Below are 20,135 nucleotides of genomic sequence, written 5' to 3'. Positions count from 1 at the left end.
CTCAAGACGCCGAGCAGGGCTGTGAGACCCGCCACATCCACCAGAGGGCGCGTCTCCCCGGTTTCCTCGCTTAGAAAGGCCCTAAGGTTCCCGTTCTCAGGACGGAGCAAATGAACGCTGGTATATTTAGGCCCTCTGCGGTTGCCGTAGCCCCAGGCTGTAAACAGGAAGTAGAATTCAATTTGGGACTCAATATTCGGGAGAGAAAGGCCAGGGATTCCGGGGAAACACGCCCACTCCGCTGATACGTTCTCAGGTAGTTTGGACTTCATCCCCACTTTTGTGCCTCCCTCGCCCGCTTCTGCGCCGGTTCGCGTATCTTGCCCTGAGCCAGCTCCCTGTCTTAATACAGAAGCGTCACCGCAACCATGGCCGAATACTCCTACGTGAAGCCCACCAAACTCGTGCTCAAGGGAACCAAGGCCAAGAGGTAAACCGCGAGTTTGTGCGGGAGAATCTGCCCCTCTTTTCCGACAACCCTCCGCTCTCCCCTCCCAGCGGCTAGTCTGTGGAAGCCACCGGGAGCTGTCATTCAGGCTCCCAGTCCTTGGGCCTGGCCTCCTGCCGGGATGGACTCAGTTCCCGGGGCCGGTGCAGAGACGCACCGCCACAGTCGCGCCCTAGCAGGGCGGACCGATAGCCCAAGAGCCACAAGTTCGGGTCCCTTGATGAGCCCCCCACCTCCAGACCTATGTTTGGTGGGTCTGTATTAGTCTGATCGTGTAGGTTATAACAGTAACTTCCTTTATTAGGAATAATTATTTTCAACATTGTCTCCCTCCCACCTAGAAAAAAATTAGCTTTTAGTGCAATATGTAGATGTGGATTTTGAAAAGGATATGGGTTTGAACCTGGACTCCACTAATAACTAATTTTGTGATTTGTGACAGGTACGTTAATATCTTTGAGCTTCCGTTTATTCGTTTATTGGGAGAGATTAATGATACTCTAAAAGGATTATTATGAGGATTAAGTGAGATAACATGTACAGTAAATAACTAGAGCCAAATACAAGGAAGAAGTTATAGTGGTGATTTATCAGTATTAGATTTTTAGGAAAAGATATCTGCCCACTCATACCTCCACCTCTTTTTTAACTGCTAGATTTGCTCGGGGTTGATTATTCACAAAAATGTTGAGCATTTCATCCTGGTCTGAGTGATAGAGTTTTAGGTACTTTTATGAGAGACGTAAAGAAAGTGTCAAGGAGCAAACTGAAGCCACTGCACTTGAGAACTCTGCCTAGGGGTCTGGCATCAAGAATTTCTCCTGAATAAATGTGAAATTGTTACTGTCTGAATTCATAGGAGGGAGGGGAGAGTTAGCTTCTGAAAGCTTATTTTGTGATGAAAATACAAACAAGTGTGTTGTATAATCATTACAACTATCAATATAATTAACACATACATAGCACTTTCTATGTGCCAAGAACTGTTCTAAGTACTACATATTAACTTTTTTTTAAAGTCACTCTTGGTTTTCTTTTAATTATTGAGATATAATACATATACTGTACAATTCACCCTTTTAAAGTAGAATTCCGTGCCTTTTAGGATATTCACAAGGTTCACCACTGTCAAGTCGCTGAACATTTTCATCATCTCAGAAGGAAACCCCACCGTCATTAGCAGTCACTCCCCATTCTGCTCGTCCCCTAATCCCAGGCAACCACGAATCCACTGTTTGTATCAGTTTGCCTCTTCTAAATATTTCATATAAATGGAATCATACAATATGTGGCCTTTTGTACCTGGCTTCTTTTCCTTAGGATAACATTCCCAGGGTTCATCTATGTTATATTAGTACTCATTCCTTTTATGGCTGAGTAATATTCCATTGTATGGATACAACACAGTTTGTTTATCCATTCATCAGTTGATGGACATTTGGGTTTCCACTTTTTGGCACTTGTCAATGATGCTGCTGTGAATATTCTTATACAAGTTTCTGTGCAGACATATGTTTTCTTTTCTCTTGGGTGTATACCTAGGAGTAGAATTGTTAAGTCCTATGGTAACTCTGTGTTTAACTTTTTGAGAACGCCAAACTCTTTTCTAAAGTGGCTGCACCATTTTACATTTTCATGAGCAATGTATGAAGATACGCATTCTCTTAATCCTCACAACAGCCTTAAGAGTTGGGTTAAATTATTATCCTCATTGTGCAGGTGGGGAAACTGACTTACAGAGAGATTAAGTAAAATTTCCAAAAATCACAGAGCTAAGAAATGACAGAATCAGGCTTTTAAAAGGCAGTCTGGCTCCAGAGTCTGTTCTCTTAACTGTAACACAGTATGTACAGGATCAGAAGTGACTTCTCAGGATTAGAAGTAAGAGGGTATATCAATGTATATCGTTGTAAATCAATAATTTATATATCAATGTACATCTTAAAAGAGTTCTAAGATTCCATCTTATGACAGTATGCAAATCAATATATTTAAACTCATCTATATAAATTATCTCCTACAGTAAGAAGAAAAAGAGCAAAGAGAAGAAGAGAAAAAGAGAAGAAGATGAAGAAATTCAACTTGATATTGTTGGTGAGTCAGTTTTGTATACTTTATTCTGAGAAAAGTTAACATCAGTTGAGATCCCTTTAAAAATATTTTCCTAGTCGGGATAAGTAGTAAAAAAGGAAGTAGAAGGAATTTATGACCGACTCATATTTGTCTTAAAGTGCTCAAATATTACTTATAGTTATAGATTGCTTTTATGCTCTAGCACAGTAGATGTCACTGCTGAGGTCTTTTCTTCATCATCAGAACAAAGCACATGAGAGAGGAAACATGGTTCTCTGAATCATTACACTGCTTAATAACCCAGAGATTCTGATATATCATTTTAAAGGCCTAATATAGATAAATATTATTTAACCAAATACATTTTACAAATTATTTTCTCTTTCTCTTTTTTTTCATATTGATATCCAGTTGTCCCAGCATCACTGATGAATAGACTTTCCTTTCTCCATTAAAGTGCTTTGGTATCTTTGTCAAAAATCAATTGACTTTATATGTGTTAAGTCTATTTCTGGACTCTGTTCCATCGATTTGTCTACTGTTCTAGTGATATATTTGTCTTGATTATTGTCATTTCATAAAGTCTTGAAATTAGGTTGTGTGACTCTCCCAACTTTATACTTCTTCTTTATACTTCTATACTTCCTTATACTCTTCTAGATCCTCTGCATTTCCATATAGATTTTACAATTTATTATTTTCTACCATAAATCCTGTTGGATTTTCTGGGAGAATTATATTGAATCTAGGTCATTTGGGGAGAATCAACATTAAGTGTACTTGGTCAGCATGGCACAGAACATATAAAATACAAATAATTTTAAATCATTAACTGTTACATTCTTAAGAAAGATTTAATGATCATAGGATGCTGATAATGATTCTGAGTAAAGCTTTTTTTTTACTGAAAACAATTATAGCTATAAGTCAGAAATAAATTATCATGTAAACCTCTCACTAAATTATTTTAATTGTGGTAAAATATACATAACAAAATTTATCGCTTTAGCGATTTTTAAGTGTACAGTTCAGTGTCATTAAGTGCATTCACGTTGTTATACAGCCATCACAACCATCCATCTCCAGAATTTTTTTCATCTTGCAAAACTGAAACTTTGCACCCATTAAATTATGAATGCCTATTGCTCACTCCCCTCTAGTCCCTGGAAACCTCCATTCTATTTTCTGTCTATTTTCTGTCTCTATGAATTCAACTACTCTAAGTACCTCAGAAGGGTGGAATCATACAGTAATTGTCCTTTTATGACTGTCTTACTTTGCATAATGTCTTCAGGGTTCATCCACGTTGTAGCATGTGTCAGAATTGCCTTCCTTTTTAAGGCTGAATAATATTCCGTTGTACGTATATACCACATTTGTTTACCCATTCATCTATCAATGAAAACATGGGTTCCTTCTACCTTTTGCCTGTGAACATGGTTGTATAGATATCTCTTCAAGACTCTGCTTTCATTTCTTCTTGGTATAGACCCAGAAATGGAATTGCTGGATCATGTACAGTAATTCTATTTTAAATTTTGTGAGAAACCACCATACCATTTTACATTCCCACCAGCAGTGCACAAGAGTTCCAGTTTCTCCACATCCTCATGAACACTTTGTTATTTTCTGTTTTTTTGATAATAGCCATCCTAATGGATATGAAGTGGTATCTCATTATGGTTTTGGTTTGCATTTTCCTAATGATTAGTAATGTTGAGCATCTTTTCATGTGGTTATTGGCCATCTGCATATCTTCTTTGGAGAAATGCCTATTCAAGTCCTTTGCCCATCATTAGAACTGGGTTGCTTTTCTTGTGGTTGCTGAGTTTTAAGAGTTCTCTATATATCCTGGATATTTATTCCTTATCAAATACGTGATGTACAAATATTTTCTGGTTGTCTTTTTACTCTATTTATAGTGTCCTTTGATGCACAAAAATTTTTCATTTTGATGAAGTCCAGTTTGTTTATTCTTTTGTTGTTTGTGCCTTTGATGTCATATCCAAGAAATCATTGCCAAATCCAGTGTCATGAGGCTTCTCCCATATGCTTTCTTCTTAGAGTTTTATCTTGATAGTTTCAGCTCTTACATGTAGGTCTTTGGTCCATTTTGAGTTAGTATGTGTATATGATATTAGGTAAAGTCCAGCTTCATTTAAGCTAAACTTTTACTAATTTTTTTATTAGTTATGAAAAGCCTGACCTGTTTAGCTGAATAGATAATTTTGTACAGTGTGATTAACTCAATTTTTAAAATTTTTTATTATGGAAAATTTTCAAACTAATACATAAGTAGAGAAAAGAATGTAATGAATCTTCCATGAATATAATGAATCACTGAGCTTTAGTAATAATCAATATTTTAACAGTCTTGTTTCATTTACACACATGCCCACTGTGAGATAATCTCTCATGCATACATTTTTCTGGAGAATTTTAAAATAAATAACAGATACTATGTCATTATACATATATACATAAATGTGCATTTCTTATAAGATCAGTCTCTCTCTTTCTCTCTCTCTTTTCTTCCTTCTGTTTTGCTCTTTCTTTTAATACATAACACTATCATTATCAGACCCAACAAAAATTGGGTAAAATTTAGGTTTGTACTCAACAGTGAAAAGCTTTTCCTCTAAGGTCAGGAACAAGACAAGGATGCCCACACTTGCCACTTTTATTCAACATAGTATTGGAAATCCTACAGAGCAATTAGGCAAGAAAAATAAATCCAAATCAGAAAGTAAGAAGTAAAAATGTCACTATTTGCAGATGACAGGACATTATATACAGAAAACCCTAAAGACTCCACCAAAAAACCGTTAGAACTGATCAACGAATTCAGTAAAGTTGCAGAATACAAAATGAATATACAAAACTTTGTTGCATTTACTATACATTAATAATGAACTATCAGAAAGCAAAATTCACAATCCCATTTACAACTGCATCAAAAAGAATAAAATACCTAGGAATAAATTTACGAAGGTGGTGAAAGACCTGTACACTGAAAACTATAAGACATTCATGACAGAAATTGAAGAAGACATGTAGAAAAGATATTCCATGGTCATGGATTGGAAGAATTAATATTGTTAAAATGTCTAAACTAACCCCAAAGCAATCTACAGATTCAGTGCAATTCCTATCAAAATTCCAGTGGCATTTTTCATAGAAGTAGAACAAACAGTCCTAAAATTTATATGTACCACAAAAGACCCCAAATAATCAAAGCGATATAGAGAAAGAAGAACAAGGCTGGATGTATCACACTTCCTGATTTCAGAGTATATTATAAAGCTAAAGTAATCAAAACAGTATGGTACTGCCATAAAGACAAACACATAGATCAATGGAGCCGGATAGAGAGCCCAGAAATAAACCCATGTATATGCCAGGAATATACAATGAAGAAAGGACAGTCTTTTCAATAAATGATGTTGGGAAAACTGGACTGCTATCTTGTACCATACACAAAAATTAACTCAAAATGAATTAAATGTTTAAATGTAAGACCTGAAACCATAAAACTCCTAGAAGAAAAATATACGTAATAAGCTCCCTGACCTCAGTCTTAGCAATTGTAATTATAATCTGGAGGGATACATAGGAAACACGTTGTAATAGTCATTACCTCTGGAAAGCAGTCGTGGATGACTGGAGGCTGATATGAGAGAGACTGTTCTGTATATATCATTTTGTGCCTTCATGTGTACTGCTATTTTATATTTTAAAAGAACCTAATCTTGACTGTGGTGGTAGTAACCTAGATCTACATACCCGCATAGAAACATACAAGTGAGTGTGTGTAAAAGTGATGAAATCTGAATAAGTTTCATGGATTGTATCAGTGTCAGTTTTTTGGTTTTGATACTGACTATAGTTATGCAAGATGTTAACCATTGGGAGAAAGTGATTAAAGGGTATATGAGATCCCCCTGTATTATTTCTTACAACTATAGAATAAAAATCTTAAATATGTTATAATGACAACAGCAACAAGTAAGAACCTTCTGTCAAATCCAGAATATAAATTTAAATTACTGATTTTATTTTTTAGGAATCTGGTGGACAGTAACAAACTTTGGTGAAATTTCAGGAACCATAGCGATTGAAATGGATAAAGGAACCTACATACATGCACTTGACAATGGTCTTTTTACACTGGGAGCCCCACATAAAGAAGGTTTGTGTCTGGTAGAAGCAATGAAAGGGAAAAGGCTACAGTATATATTTTATGACATTCATTCACTTAGGCCAAATTCTAACAAATCTCGAATATATTCCAAATGAATGAATCCATTGATTTGACTCTTCCATTTTTTTTCCTTCTTCACTATTTACCAGTTATTGGCAGCTCCCTCCTTCCAGTGTAAGCATTTGAAAACATTCTGTATAGTTCCAGAAGAGTATCCATGGGAATCAAAAACAATATGAATAATTGAAATAATAAGTAGAAGGAAAAAGAAAACCTGGTTGAGTCAATGGTTTGAATTCCTTCATTCTTTAGACCTTTTGCCAAAACTAACCTGGAGCATTAACTAACTGTTAATAATTTAAAGTTTTCTCATTCCTTTTAGCCCATGGGAAGAAGCACTAATGAGATACGAAGAAATCAGAAGATTAAAAAGCAGTAGCTTCTTGTCTGAATGGCCATCCCTTGAATAAATTAAAGCATTTAGCTTTTTAAATATTAAGTGCTTATTTGTCTCTGTGCTGACTGCATTTTAAAATACAAAGAGACAGTATCTTGGAAGTGACTAAATAAGCATCATGCTGACCTATCTTGTTAAGTATGTAAAACTAAACATGAGTTATATAGAAGATAAAGTAACTCTTGACACTATGAATACTGTATTATAATTACATCATAAGACAATATTCTTACGTTTGTTTTTAAAAGAAAAAGAGCTACTTCTTTCAAGCTAAAGAGTATCTTTATATGTATATTTATAAGAAATGTCAAATTTATTTCAAATTGTTTTTTCTCCTGTAGTTGATGAGGGTCCTAGTCCTCCAGAGCAGTTTACAGCTGTCAAATTATCTGATTCTAGGTAAGCTTGAGTTGAACTATAATTAATACATTGTAATACAATATGATACATTGTAATAGAATATTATATATCCATTAAAGGTAGTGTTTTTGAAGAATAATGAATTTGGAAAATGTTTGCTATATAAGGTATTATATAATACTTGTATTAAAAAAGTAGAATATTAAATTGTATACATAGAACTACATTGTCCAATATGGTAGCCACCAGCCACACATGGCTTTTGAACATTTGGACTATGGTTAGTCTTGAATTTTTCTACACACACATACTATTTTTATGTTCCATATTTAATTTCCTTTCTCTCCGTTTTTAACATTGATCTATTTTATTGATCTGAAGAATTGCCCTGAAATCTGGCTATGGAAAATACCTAGGTATAAATTCAGATGGACTTGTTGTTGGGCGTTCAGATGCAATTGGACCAAGAGAACAATGGGAACCGGTCTTTCAAGATGTAAGTACTCTTATTGTTTATAAAAGTTCCTTGTCAGTGAATGAGAAAGTCTCTAACATTCATTGAGAACATATGTTCAAAAAAAACAAAAAAAGTAGACTACAATAATGCATTAAATTTTTTAAAACCAACATGAATTCATAACCTTAAAAAGATCTCAAAGAATAGTACAACACAGGGGAAAAAAAAACAATCAACAAAGTGAAAAGACAAGCTATGGATTGGGAAAAGTATTTGCAAACCATATATCTGATAAGGTGTTAATGTCCAAATTATATAAGAAACTCATTCAATAGCAAAAAAAAAGAAAAATTTAAAAAAGGGCAAAGAAACTGAATAGATATTTTTCATTATATCAACAGAAAACGCCAACATATGATAAGGCCAGGATGATGAGTCAGATACTACCAGTTATACAGAATTTGAGGGATGTTCATTTCACTTTATTTTTGGGAAAAACACTAAGTTTTAAAATTTTAAATTTAAATGAAAGAAAGACTTAAAAGTCCCTGACGTAACAAGTAAAACTTTATTACACAAAGGTACTCAGCAGAAAGATCAGCAGCACAGATTTAAATCACCTTGGACTATACAGCCGCATCCAAGCTTACCAAAAGTCATGCAGACGACAGAAAACCCAGCCCTTACCACCTCAGATAAGAAATTAAGTCAAATCCGTGTTATTAGCACTTTTGTAACTGGATATGATAGAAGATTTAATTCTTCTTACACCCAAAAGTCCCTCAGACATTGATTCTTAAAGTTCTGAACAATAAATTCAAAGGCATCGAAGGCTAGCTTTTATGAGATATATTTTCTCTGCATTTTTTTCTTTTTTTAAAATTTTATTGAAGTATAGTTGATTATACTTCTGTCAACTATGATATGTTTTTATATTTTCTAATTATGGAGAAAAATTTAAAACACTACTATTATAACTTTTTTTGTCTTTAAAGCTAACTTTTTAAAATACTAAATCAGTTATATCCTCAATAAATCTGAGGCCAAAGGAAATAATTCTATTCCATACATTTAGAATTTAGTCCTACTAATAGAATATACTAAAAATATTTAATGTGGTTATCTTTGAGTAGTAAGATTATAGGTGATTTTGGTTTTCTTCTCTGTATGTTTTTTTATTTTTCCAGGTTTTCTTCACATTATTTTTCCTGATTACTTTTAGACATGGGAAAAAATCAGTTTAGTCTCAAGACTTAAGAATTTTTTTCACAAGTATTCTTATAACTTGTTTCTTATTATTTTGTCCATTTAGGGGAAAATGGCTTTACTGGCCTCAAACAGCTGCTTTATTAGATGCAATGAAGCAGGTGATATAGAAGCAAAAAGTAAAACGGCAGGAGAAGAAGAAATGATAAAGGTAATCATGAGACTTTTCTATAGACTAATACACGTCACATGTATGATGTGACTACGTCTCTTTAAAATGTTGTAGTCTGATCCAAATTCGCTGTGTGTAATGCATTAGTGAGGGCCAGAGTGGAAGGCTTAAAGAAATGAGGGAAAAAAGCCTTTTCTCAAGTGGCTTTAATCCTTATAAATAAAGCATAAAAATCCATGTTACATTTTCTCTACTATCAGCATAATTTAAACACAGCTATCAAGCATCTGTATATGTTTTAAATTCTGTGTCATATATTTGATTTTATTTTGTAAATGTTCTTGATTTTCATAATCCTCAGTCTCACAGTCTTACAGTATTCTTTTTACCTTGAAAAATATCACTAATCTTTTTAAACAAGAATGTTAATACCAGTAACTCTTCATTTCATCATTTGGAGTTGATTGATGGAGAAAAAAATACCATTCTAGACAGCTCAAGAATTAGAAGTTTTGGTCTATCTTCCATAGTTTTCTCAAAAGCCATTTTCACTGCCAAAATCTCAAAAAATTTAAATCTAAAACCTAGATTTTCTTGTTATATTTTAAAAAGTATTAGTCATAATATTTTTCAATTATGTAAACAAAACTACAGCAAGTAGCTGCAGGTACTCTGCTGAGTGAGGCACATGCATAGTTGTCTTTCATCTTCATAGTGTTCCTGTGAGGTTGTCTTAACTTTACAGAGGAGGAAACAACCTTTGACCTCCCCTACATCCTCACTGGTTTGATTAGTCACTTCATGAAGTCACACAGATAAAGTGGAGACAGGATGTGTACCCAGGCCCAACTGACTCTAGAAATTACGTTCCACACCACACTGCTTCTCAGGAAGCAGTCATTAGAAAAATGCTGGTGGATTTCTGACTCACCTATTTTTAGTTTTATTTATTTATATTTAATTTTATTGTATCATGCTTGAATTGTTTTTCATCTGGATTACATTATAAAAGTATGATTATTGAAGACAAGCAGTACAAATGTATGTGCAGTACTTTGCACATCTACAGAAATAAAAAAACACTATGCTAAATTTATCAATAATTACAACTGGGCTTCCCTGGTGGCGCAGTGGTTGAGAATCTGCCTGCCAATGCAGGGGACACGGGTTCAAGCCCTGGTCTGGGAAGATCCCACATGCCGCAGAGCAACTGGGCCCGTGAGCCACAACTACTGAGCCTGCGCGTCTGGAGCCTGTGCTCCACAACAAGAGAGGCTGCGACAGTGAGAGGCCCGCGCACCATGATGAAGCGTGGCCCCCGGTCGCCGCAACTAGAGAAAGCCCTTGCACAGAAACGAAGACCCAACACAGCCATAAATAAATAAATAAATAAATAAAATTAAAACAAACAAAAAAAATTACAACCGTTTTTATATGAAGTACCTGTCAGATTTCCCTGGGTCTGTCTGGTTAGTCAGGTACCTGGAAGCTCTGAGCAATGATAATCCAGGACTCTTTCCACCTTGCCTTTTACGTTGCCGGCTCTGCTAGTCTGTGTCAGCATCCACCTTTATAGCCTAGCCTTATCTACCAGAACACATTCTCTCCTGCCAAAAGCAGTATTGTGTCACAGACCTGGCCCAGAATTTCCCCAGGTCTTCTAGGACTCCTCCAGCCAAAACCATTGCACATGTATTATTTGCACATGCCTATTGCTCACCAGTTTCTAAGCAATCTTGGAATTGTGCTCTAAGCCACAGAGATCCCTTTCCAGATGTGGGTCCTTTGGGTTGCAAATTGCCAGTTTCATGGCCCTGAATTCTGTCCTCCTCTTACCCCACTCAGTTGATCCTAATTGCTATATCTGTATCAATTAATTTATGGAATGTTTTAGTAAGTATCTGTCAAAACTTATGAAAGTATAAGGAGGATTTAAAAGGGATAGATTCCAATTAGATGAAAACAAATCGTGTTATGTTAAAAGTTTTAATGTGTTGGTAATATCCTATGCATAGTAAAACAGCTACTATCTTAAACTTTCAGTGTTATAAAATGAACACTAAATAGCAGGATAATTTGATCCTACTGTATTTACTTTTGCAGCCAAAATTAAACTAGTTAAATTATTGCCTAATTGGCTTAGTGGGATCTGATCTGTAAAATGCTTTTCAAATAAGTTTCTCTTCAGTGTTTCTGATGTAAGGGCTCTAAAGAAACATATAATAGCAATTATTTAGATAAATTATATATATAAATAAAAACACATATCTAGAATCTGTCTTTTTCTGAATCTAATTGCTAAGTTAACTGTTTTCTTCTTTTGCATAAGAAATCACCTAGAATGTTCTTTTGTAATAAGCAAGGTGGAGCAGGGGGAAGATAAATGTGTAACCTGTTGGGTTCTCATCTCCAATATGCAGATTAGATCCTGTGCTGAAAGAGAAACTAAGAAAAAAGATGATATTCCAGAAGAAGACAAAGGAAATGTTAAACAGTGTGAAATCAATTATGTGTACGTATATTTTTTTCCTTTTAGAACTGTAGATTTGGCATTGACATGCTTCTCAAGGCACCTAAAATAAAATAACCTGAAGGACAAGCAGAGACAACATAACGTAGACTCTAGGACAGAGCACTAAACTGAATGCTTCTGTTAAGGCTTCAGTTTTCCTAATTATCATCCTGCTAGCTTTCAATGCTCAAGTCACTTGAGTTAGTCTATTCTCCCTGCTCTATAGAGTGTCTGTCACTGTCAGTACATAATGCCAACCAAATGCTGCCAGGACACAGGAGACTCCAGCCAACATTCCAAATCTTGAGTTTGTAGAGCTATCCAAACAACTGCCTCCTTGATGGTGGGGTACTAAAGTCATTTTTGTTGTTGAAAAGTTGTATGTTATTTAAGAAAAACAATTAGTTTTTTTAAATAAAAAACTTTTTAAAATATTTTAAGCTCATCAGTAAACATGTATAATCAAAGTTTGAGATATTTTTCAAGAAAGATATTTTCTTAACAGAAAGAAATTCCAGAGCTTCCAAGACCACAAACTTAAAATAAGTAAAGAAGACAGTAAAGTCCTTAAAAAGGCCCGGAAAGATGGATTTTTGCATGAAACACTTCTGGACAGGTAGGTATATTTTTAATCATTTCCAACTATTTTCAGTGGCCAATAGAAGTAGTGTATATAAACCCATGTTCTTTTTTTAATTGCTGTAATTTTCAAATTTTTGTCTTTATTTTTAAGTTTTGAATGTGGTGGTATTACCTTAAAAGGACATCATAAGTCTGGGAAAAGATCACCAAGAAAGAATATCTGGAAATAGCCAGATTCCAAGTGCTTATATATTTTATTGCAAGAAATTCAGGTCTGACTGAAACTGTTTCATAAATTTATTTACCATCAACTTTTTATAACTATTAGAACCAGGGCTAGAAAGAAGTTGTTTGACTAATTTCAAAATTCAGTGGGTTCTATTAAAGTAGTACAGGTTTCCAAAAATGAGATAAAAATCAGTTAAAAAATTTCTAAGTATAAAATTGAATAACAAAATTGAAGCACTTTTATTAAGTTGAATTCAGACGTGTGCAGGATATTTATCATAGCACATTATTAATATTTCTTTATTAGTATTCCTATTTAGGTAAGTAGTGTCCTAGATTTACAACATTTAAAAAATGCTTAGAAAATAAATAAAATTAAATTGAAAAAAAATAGATACAGAAGAGGTATAATGTATGTAAATTTAGTTTGTAAACTGTAAAAGGGTTATGTAGATAATGGTGTTATTGTTATCACTATCAACAATATTAATATTAAAGTGTGAATAATAATATTTACTACCTCTTGAAAATAATTCTTTTTGCCTAGCTTTATGAAGTTTCTAGAATTCCACTTCAGTAAAAACATTTTAAAAGTTTATTTCATCTTCATTCAGAATAAAAAATAAATAAAAATAAAATGGTTAGAGAGGTTTAGCTGTGAGCTTACAAGTATAAATCAAGGAAGTGCCAGATCGAGAGAGAATTTGGTAATCTCCTGCCACTCATTCAAGTCTTATGTTGCAAAATTAGTCTTAAGACATTTCTTTACACTCCTTGATACAGTGTTTTATCAGGTATTTTCTGTTAACCAGTTGATCAGGTGGTTACCTAAAGATAGAAAAATGATGTAATAATTGTTTCCAGCTGAGCAAATATAACATGTACCTATTTCTAAGAAATCAAGAATAGGCTATAAATAATAATCAGGATATGGACTCAAAAGAAACAGAGTAAGGTCTGTGTCCTCTAACTTTTATCACTTATGAAAATACAACATTGCCACCTTGTTAAATAGAAGCTTAGGGCATGCTTAAATTCAGAGGCAATTAAAATCACTGTTACGGATTTTAAAAGCCCTTAAGCAACATGAGTTAAAGATCAGGAAAAGATTTTTTTTGTAAGAATAAAATCCATGTAGTATGAAACATAAAATTGAAAAGTAAAATTTTAATTAAAATATTTTAATATAAGCGGTATGGTAATACAATAACCAAAATTGAGAGCACAATTTCTGAGCATGAGTTTATGTTTAGTAGCAGTTGACTATATATGACATGTTTCTACATAGATTAATTTTTATTATTTGTTTTTGTTTAAACAGGAGAGCCAAACTGAAAGCTGACAGATATTGCAAATGACCAGGATTTTTGTTTCTGTCTTCTCCTTTTTTTCTGAATAAAAAAGTCAGTGGAAGTGTTTTTACAGAATTATTGGGCTGTTATGGAATTACTGCTGAACCAGTTGCTAGATTTAACCAAGATTAATCAAGTTTAATTGAGATTCTCCATGGATGTATTTTTTTAGTCAACTGCAGTGTTTCACATGGAAATGAAACTTAGAGTACACACTTAAAGTACCACAGAATTCGCTTCTTTTTCTGGATTTCCTGTCATAAAGCATGAAGTGCTACTCTGTGAAACTGATGCTTGTGCAGCTTGTGGAAGCTGTCTTATTGCTTTACAGTCTTACTTTGCATTACTTAGTACAATAGATGCCTAATCAGTACCTTTAAAAGGAAATTAGAAACTCCCAATCCAATCAGTCAGCAAGGCTTTGATTCTACCTCTTAAATATTGCCCAAATCACACACAAGCCAAACAAATATCAGGACAAGGGGGCTGCACAGAGAGAAAGAAATCGGGTATTAAGCAGTGGGGTGGGAACAGGAAACGTTTTAGAAAAGAGCAAGTAGGTTCAGAACAGAGGATAAGAGTAAAATTGGGGAAATTCCCTACTTAGGACAGTTTAGCCACAATGGATGTGTATTTATATAATGCTTTCATCCTCACGTGTGGGATGGGATGGGAGCTATTAAAGAGTTTCAGACACTAAGCATTGCTGAGGTCTGCTATGCTGAGGCAGTTTCATTCCTAGCCTGTCTCTTTCTGAGTTCCTGAACACAGTATTCAGGATGTTATCTAACCCTGTGAGTGTTCCCGAACCAGCTTGTATACCAGTTGCCTGGACTTCACCACTGGAAATTCTGCTTCAGAAGAGCTAAGGTTGGCCGAGGCATTTTTATGTTTTTACAATTCCACATTGATTCCAATGCACAGCCATGACTGAGACCTGGTGCCACACCTCGTCTAATTCTCAGCTTTTATATTTATATTCCATCTGTCACCAACTCTAGACTTACATGGCCCCTCTACAGCAAGGTAGCTAAGCCACCAACATCAGCCTTATAAAGGAGAAGCTCTTGCTGTAGCTCTGGCCCTAACTTGGCATTCCAATTCCAGTCGCTGGACATTCCCCCATATTGCTTTCTCCTTCTTCGGATCCTTGGATACGTACTACTCTGATCCCGCAAAGCAGCAGTTCTCAAGCAGGGCCTATTTTGCCCTCTGGGGGGCATTTTGGAATGTGTGGAGGCATTTTTGGATGTCACAACTGGGAGAACAGGGGGTACTCTGGCATTTAGAGGGTTAGAAACTAGGGATGCTGCTACACATCCTGCCATGCACAGGACAGCCCTCCCTTACAACAAAGAGCCATCAGCCAAACTGCCAGTGGTGCCGAGATTGTGAAACCTGCCCGAGGACTTAGTCTAGTCCTTTTGTCAGCTCCCCAACCTCTAAAAAGAATTGGTTCACATTTATATACGTAAGAATCGCCTAGGGTACCTGTAGATTTCCAAGACCCATCCTTAGAGGTGCAGGCTTAGCATATCTAGGATTAGTCCCCAAAACTGACATTTAACAAGCACTCCAGGTAATTCGGAAGTAAGCGATCTGAACCACACTTTGAGAAACACTACCCTCAAGAGACTGAAGTCTTATTTCCAACAGTGGCCTGGTACCAAAGGCCATCTGCCGGCCAACTGATTTCCCTGGAACAGACATTCTGTCTGCCTGAATTTCTGAACGTAGTATATTCCTGGACTCCTTGTCACTATGCTCACCCTCATGTTCACCCGGTTCCTGCCCCCATTTGAGAGAGCAGGACTAATTACAGGTCCTGGCAACTGGAGGATACAGATTAAAAACAGGCATCGCCTGCCCTCATGGAGTTTATACACTAGTGAAGGAGGACAACAAATGAATAAAAATTGCAGGTAACAGGTGAGTATTCCTTCCCTGTTTCCAGCATTGCACTTTATACAACCCCCATTATGCACTGAAGTTAGTCTGGGAGAGTGGCAGAGATCAAGAATGAATGTTTCTACATATAGTCATGTGGTGCACATTTTTCCATCTTGTGCATGAGCATATCATGAGAAATTTTGTTTAAAGCACTATCAAAATCAAGATACATTCTGATCAAACATTCCCCTGATTTACTAGTTTAGTAACCTTATCAAAAGGAAGGTTATATACAATAAAAGCACAAACAAAAAGCTCCCCACGCCCAATTTTGACTGCTCACACATTTTCAGATTAGATCATTTTGATTTTTCTATCTTCAAGTTCACTGACTCTTTTATCATCTCTAAACTGCTATTAAACCCATCTGGTGATTTTTTAATCTCAGGCACTATTTTTCACTTCTAGAATCCATTTGATCCTGTGGTTATTGCTACTGTTGTTATAATTTCTTTTTCTCTGCTGAAATTTCTTATCCATTCATTAAAAGTCTTTTTTTGGTGTTTTTGTTTTTAGGCAGAATTACAATAGCTACCTTAAAAACCCTTGTCTTCTAATTCCAACATCTGGGTCATCTCAGGATCAGTCACCACTGATTGCCTTTTCTTTTTCGTATGTTTCTTCATATGTCTGATATAATTAGACTGTATCCTGGACATTGTGAATAATACATTATAGAAACTGGATTCTGTTTTGTCCTTCTGAAGAATCTTTGTTGTTTAGTAGGCAGTTAACATGGTTGACCTCAAGCTCCAAATTCTATCTCTCCACAGTGGGCAACAGCTGAAATATCCTTTTAGTTCTTTCAGTTTTAGCCGGGCTGCTTGAAGTCTGCCCCAAAGATGTGGAGTTCTGAGATCAGTGAGAGATTTGGGCAGTATGGCTACCCTCTGTGGCTTTCTTCTTTTTTCAGGATTTCCTCCTCACTTTCTAGACTCTGGTTACTCTGAACTCTGTCCTCAGATTCCTCAACTACTAAGACTAAAGGTTTCTGTGTGAGTTTTAATGACTCTTAGTGGCACTGCCTGGGGCCTGCCCTAAGTTGAAAAAATGTTGAAAATATGATTCCCTTCTTACTAGAATTAACTCCCCTCAAGTTTCTGTGTACTTTTGGTCACTCTCCTTTACCTTTAGATAATTTTTAATATTTTGTCCAAAGTTTAATTTTTGTGTATGTGAGAGGGTTAGTCTAGTCAAGCGACTCCACCATGACATGCTCAAACTCTTATTTTTTCCTTGCCCTCTCTTCCCAAATTAAGGACCTGCCTGGACTTTCCTAAATACAGATACAAAACTCACCAACATCCTACAGAAAGAAGTTAATAAAGAAATCATTAAAATCAATGAATACATTCATACATCTTAAAATAGGCCTGAATTCCTAAAACGGACTCAGCATACCAGATGACCCAGTACCCACCCAAATGCCACGGAGTTCCTGGGTCAGCTCTAGCGTGGAGCTAATCAGTGCATGGGTTCAACTCCTTATTGTAGGAATTATATTTACTCAGTAATTCTAAACTCTTATAACACAGCAGAATATATTAAAATATGCTAGCTTAACATCATATTTTATTAACCAAATTATTATGACATGATAGCTTTCATAACGGGTGAAAAACATCAAAAATTACTTTTCAAGATATTGTTCTTTTATGGTATTATCATCAGTATTAGCCTAAAGGGATTAATGCAGGTAACCTCTGTGATAATTTTTTCAAGCTCACTCATCTTGAAATCCATTTAATTAAAAGATTAGAAACAACATGAGAAAAAGAACAATTTCATACCTTTACTTCCCCTTCCCTCACCCACCTACTAGTTTACAGGCTTTTTTCTTTAATGCGTATTTCATTAAGTGAACTGGATGGTGTTAAGGCAGGTTTTGCTTTACAACATTTCCTGTGTACTTCACCCCAGGAAAATCTCTGGCACTATTTGATGTATTTCTGTTTAATTTTTTGCCACTGGGCTACTTAAAACATCACTGAGGCTTATTTTCCATGAAGGAGAAACAATAAGCCTTCTTTCCATTTGGCCTTGTGTTTCAACCCTGCCTTTGTATTTCATTAAAAAAAAATAGATTTTCTTTTCAGACTGCATAGCAAGGACTTATAAATTAAAATCTGCAGGTGTTCATCCGCACAAAAGAAAGGAATCTACAGATATCAAACAAAGGGAAAACAGGAACCCGCAGAGATGAATGAGGACCAAACCTCACTCTCACCTGGAAGTTTCTGCCAAATCCTGGAGACTTTGAGCTTTTGCTTTGACAAGTGTCCAAGATATGGGAGGTAGGAGCCTGGACTCACCCAGGAGGGAATCTATGGCTATAAAGGGCTATGCCTTCAAGGGTAACAGTGCAGAGAAATAAATCTTATTGCACAGAGGTAGGTGACAAAGTTTTTCTTTTGTTTGGCACTGAGTAGAAGGAAAGGAAAAAATTAAAAATACACAGAGAAACAAAGCACCATTAATGAGAATCAGGAGAAGCAAAAAAAAAATTTAATCATCAAATGTATAATATTAAATAACTATACTTGACATGTTTAAAGAAATAAAACTTAGGCTGGGATATAAGCAGGAAATAAGAGATTACAGGACTTCCTTGGTGGCGCAGTGGTTGAGAATACGCCTGCCAATGCAGGGGACACGAGTTCGATCTCTGGTCCAGGAAGATCCCACATACTGCAGAGCAACTAAGCCCGTGCACCACAACTACTGAGCCTGCGCTCTAGAGCCCGCGAGCCACAACTACCGAGCCCGAGTGCCACAACTACTGAAGCCCATGTGCCTAGAGCCCGTGCTCCACAACGAGAAACCACCACAACGAGAAGCCCATGCAGTGCAACGAAGAGTAGCCCCCGCTCGCCACAACTAGAGAAAGGCTGTGCGCAGCAACAAAGACCCAACACAGCCAAAAAATAAATTAAATTATAGCGAAAATACGGTGGTCTATGAACCAGGTAGCAGGCCCAGACCAGATAGCAAACGTGCCAGCACCTTGATCTTGCACTTTTCAGCCTCTAGAACTGCAAGAAATAAATTCTGTTGTTTATAAGCCACCAAGTCTATGGTAGTTTGTAATAACAGCCCAAGCCACTCAAGATAAAATAATTCAAAGAATTATAAAAGCCCATAAATACATGAGAAAATATTTAACCTTATCAACAATGGTATACAGGTAATCTTTAACACTTGGCTCTCCAGAGGGGAAAGCCCTGATTTGTAATGTTTGCTGATTTCCATGGGGTAAATATCATATGATGAATCAAACTACCAACGTTTTGTCACTGAACACAATCACACTGTGATGTCACTGGCTCATGAGAGCCCACGCCAACACTGCAAAATAAAACTACAGTGAGGCAGCATTTGCAGCCACCAGACTAGTAAAAATTTAAAAGTCAGTCAATACCAGAGTTGGCAAATATATGAAACACTAGGAACTCTAATTCACTGTTTGTGGTAGTAAATAGGATTAATCGCTTTGGCTGAATATATGCATATCCTACAACTCATAGATACTACTCCTTCAGATCTTTGTATTTTAGATACAGATGCAATATTAACATCCAGGATTAGATTTGGTCTTTTCCTACCTGATCCTGATAAAATGAAGTATAGGATTATGGTTGGTTTGGTTGTGCTTCTTGTATCTTTAATAGAACAACAACAACAAGATCCCTAAAGCTTTATTTTAGAGCCTGAAGAATAGAAAGACAGCTTATCTCTGAGATATTCTGAGATAAAAGCCAAGGTGTCTCACCCTAGGTCCTTGACCCAGTCCTTTTTCTAGAACTCATACTTCTTCCAAAGCCCATCACAAATTGGAGACTTTCTACAAGAAGGTTGGAGACTGTGAAAACTACAGAAAGCAAAAGAGAGAGAAAATGAAAGAAGTGTGATTGAGGGAAGAGAAGGGAAGGATAGGCTTGTAGAACCCCAGTTAGCACTTGAATGCATTCCCCACAAAGTATTGTTACTTAGAGAAGTTAGGATCCTGAGCTCTGTAAGTAATAAGTCACTTAATCATCATATATTTATTCTACACCATCATTATGTCAGGAATTGTGCTAGATATTGCAGATACCATGATAACAACATAGACATGACCCCTGTCTTGAAAGGGTTTAT

General features: G+C 35.8%; 1 protein-coding gene across 2 annotated transcripts; it reads left to right on the top strand.

Annotated features, from left to right (window-relative positions):
• Positions 1–120: 120 nt before the first annotated feature.
• On the top strand, positions 121–14,126 carry FRG1 (FSHD region gene 1). 2 transcript variants are annotated; one of them, XM_082375404.1, is made up of 10 exons: positions 121–256; positions 353–430; positions 2,472–2,542; positions 6,585–6,710; positions 7,521–7,578; positions 7,921–8,035; positions 9,309–9,413; positions 11,795–11,886; positions 12,392–12,502; positions 14,018–14,126. In XM_082375404.1, the coding sequence occupies exons 2-10, from the start codon at positions 369–371 to the stop codon at positions 14,052–14,054; spliced, it is 777 nt and encodes a 258-aa protein (XP_082231530.1). In that variant the 5' UTR covers positions 121–256; positions 353–368; the 3' UTR covers positions 14,055–14,126. The 2 variants fall into 2 exon arrangements, with proteins under 2 accessions (XP_082231530.1, XP_082231529.1); XM_082375403.1 differs by having other exon boundaries at positions 158–430.
• The last annotated feature ends 6,009 nt before the right edge of the window (positions 14,127–20,135 follow it).

The sequence above is a fragment of the Balaenoptera borealis genome, assembly GCF_965194805.1.
Source record: "Balaenoptera borealis genome assembly, chromosome: 21".
Lineage (NCBI taxonomy): Eukaryota > Metazoa > Chordata > Mammalia > Artiodactyla > Balaenopteridae > Balaenoptera > Balaenoptera borealis.
The sequence above is the reverse complement of the archived record's forward strand: the minus strand, read 5'-3'. Positions and strand labels throughout refer to the sequence as shown.

What these genes read in the sequence shown, in the direction of transcription:
- FRG1 (XM_082375404.1), top strand. Translation starts at nt 369, where the DNA reads ATGGCCGAATACTCCTACGTGAAGCCCACCAAACTCGTGCTCAAGGGA. An exon ending in AAGGGAACCAAGGCCAAGAG is followed by an intron (nt 431 to 2,471) that starts GTAAACCGCGAG and finishes TATCTCCTACAG; the next exon opens with TAAGAAGAAAAAGAGCAAAG. An exon ending in GGGAACCGGTCTTTCAAGAT is followed by an intron (nt 8,036 to 9,308) that starts GTAAGTACTCTT and finishes TTGTCCATTTAG; the next exon opens with GGGAAAATGGCTTTACTGGC.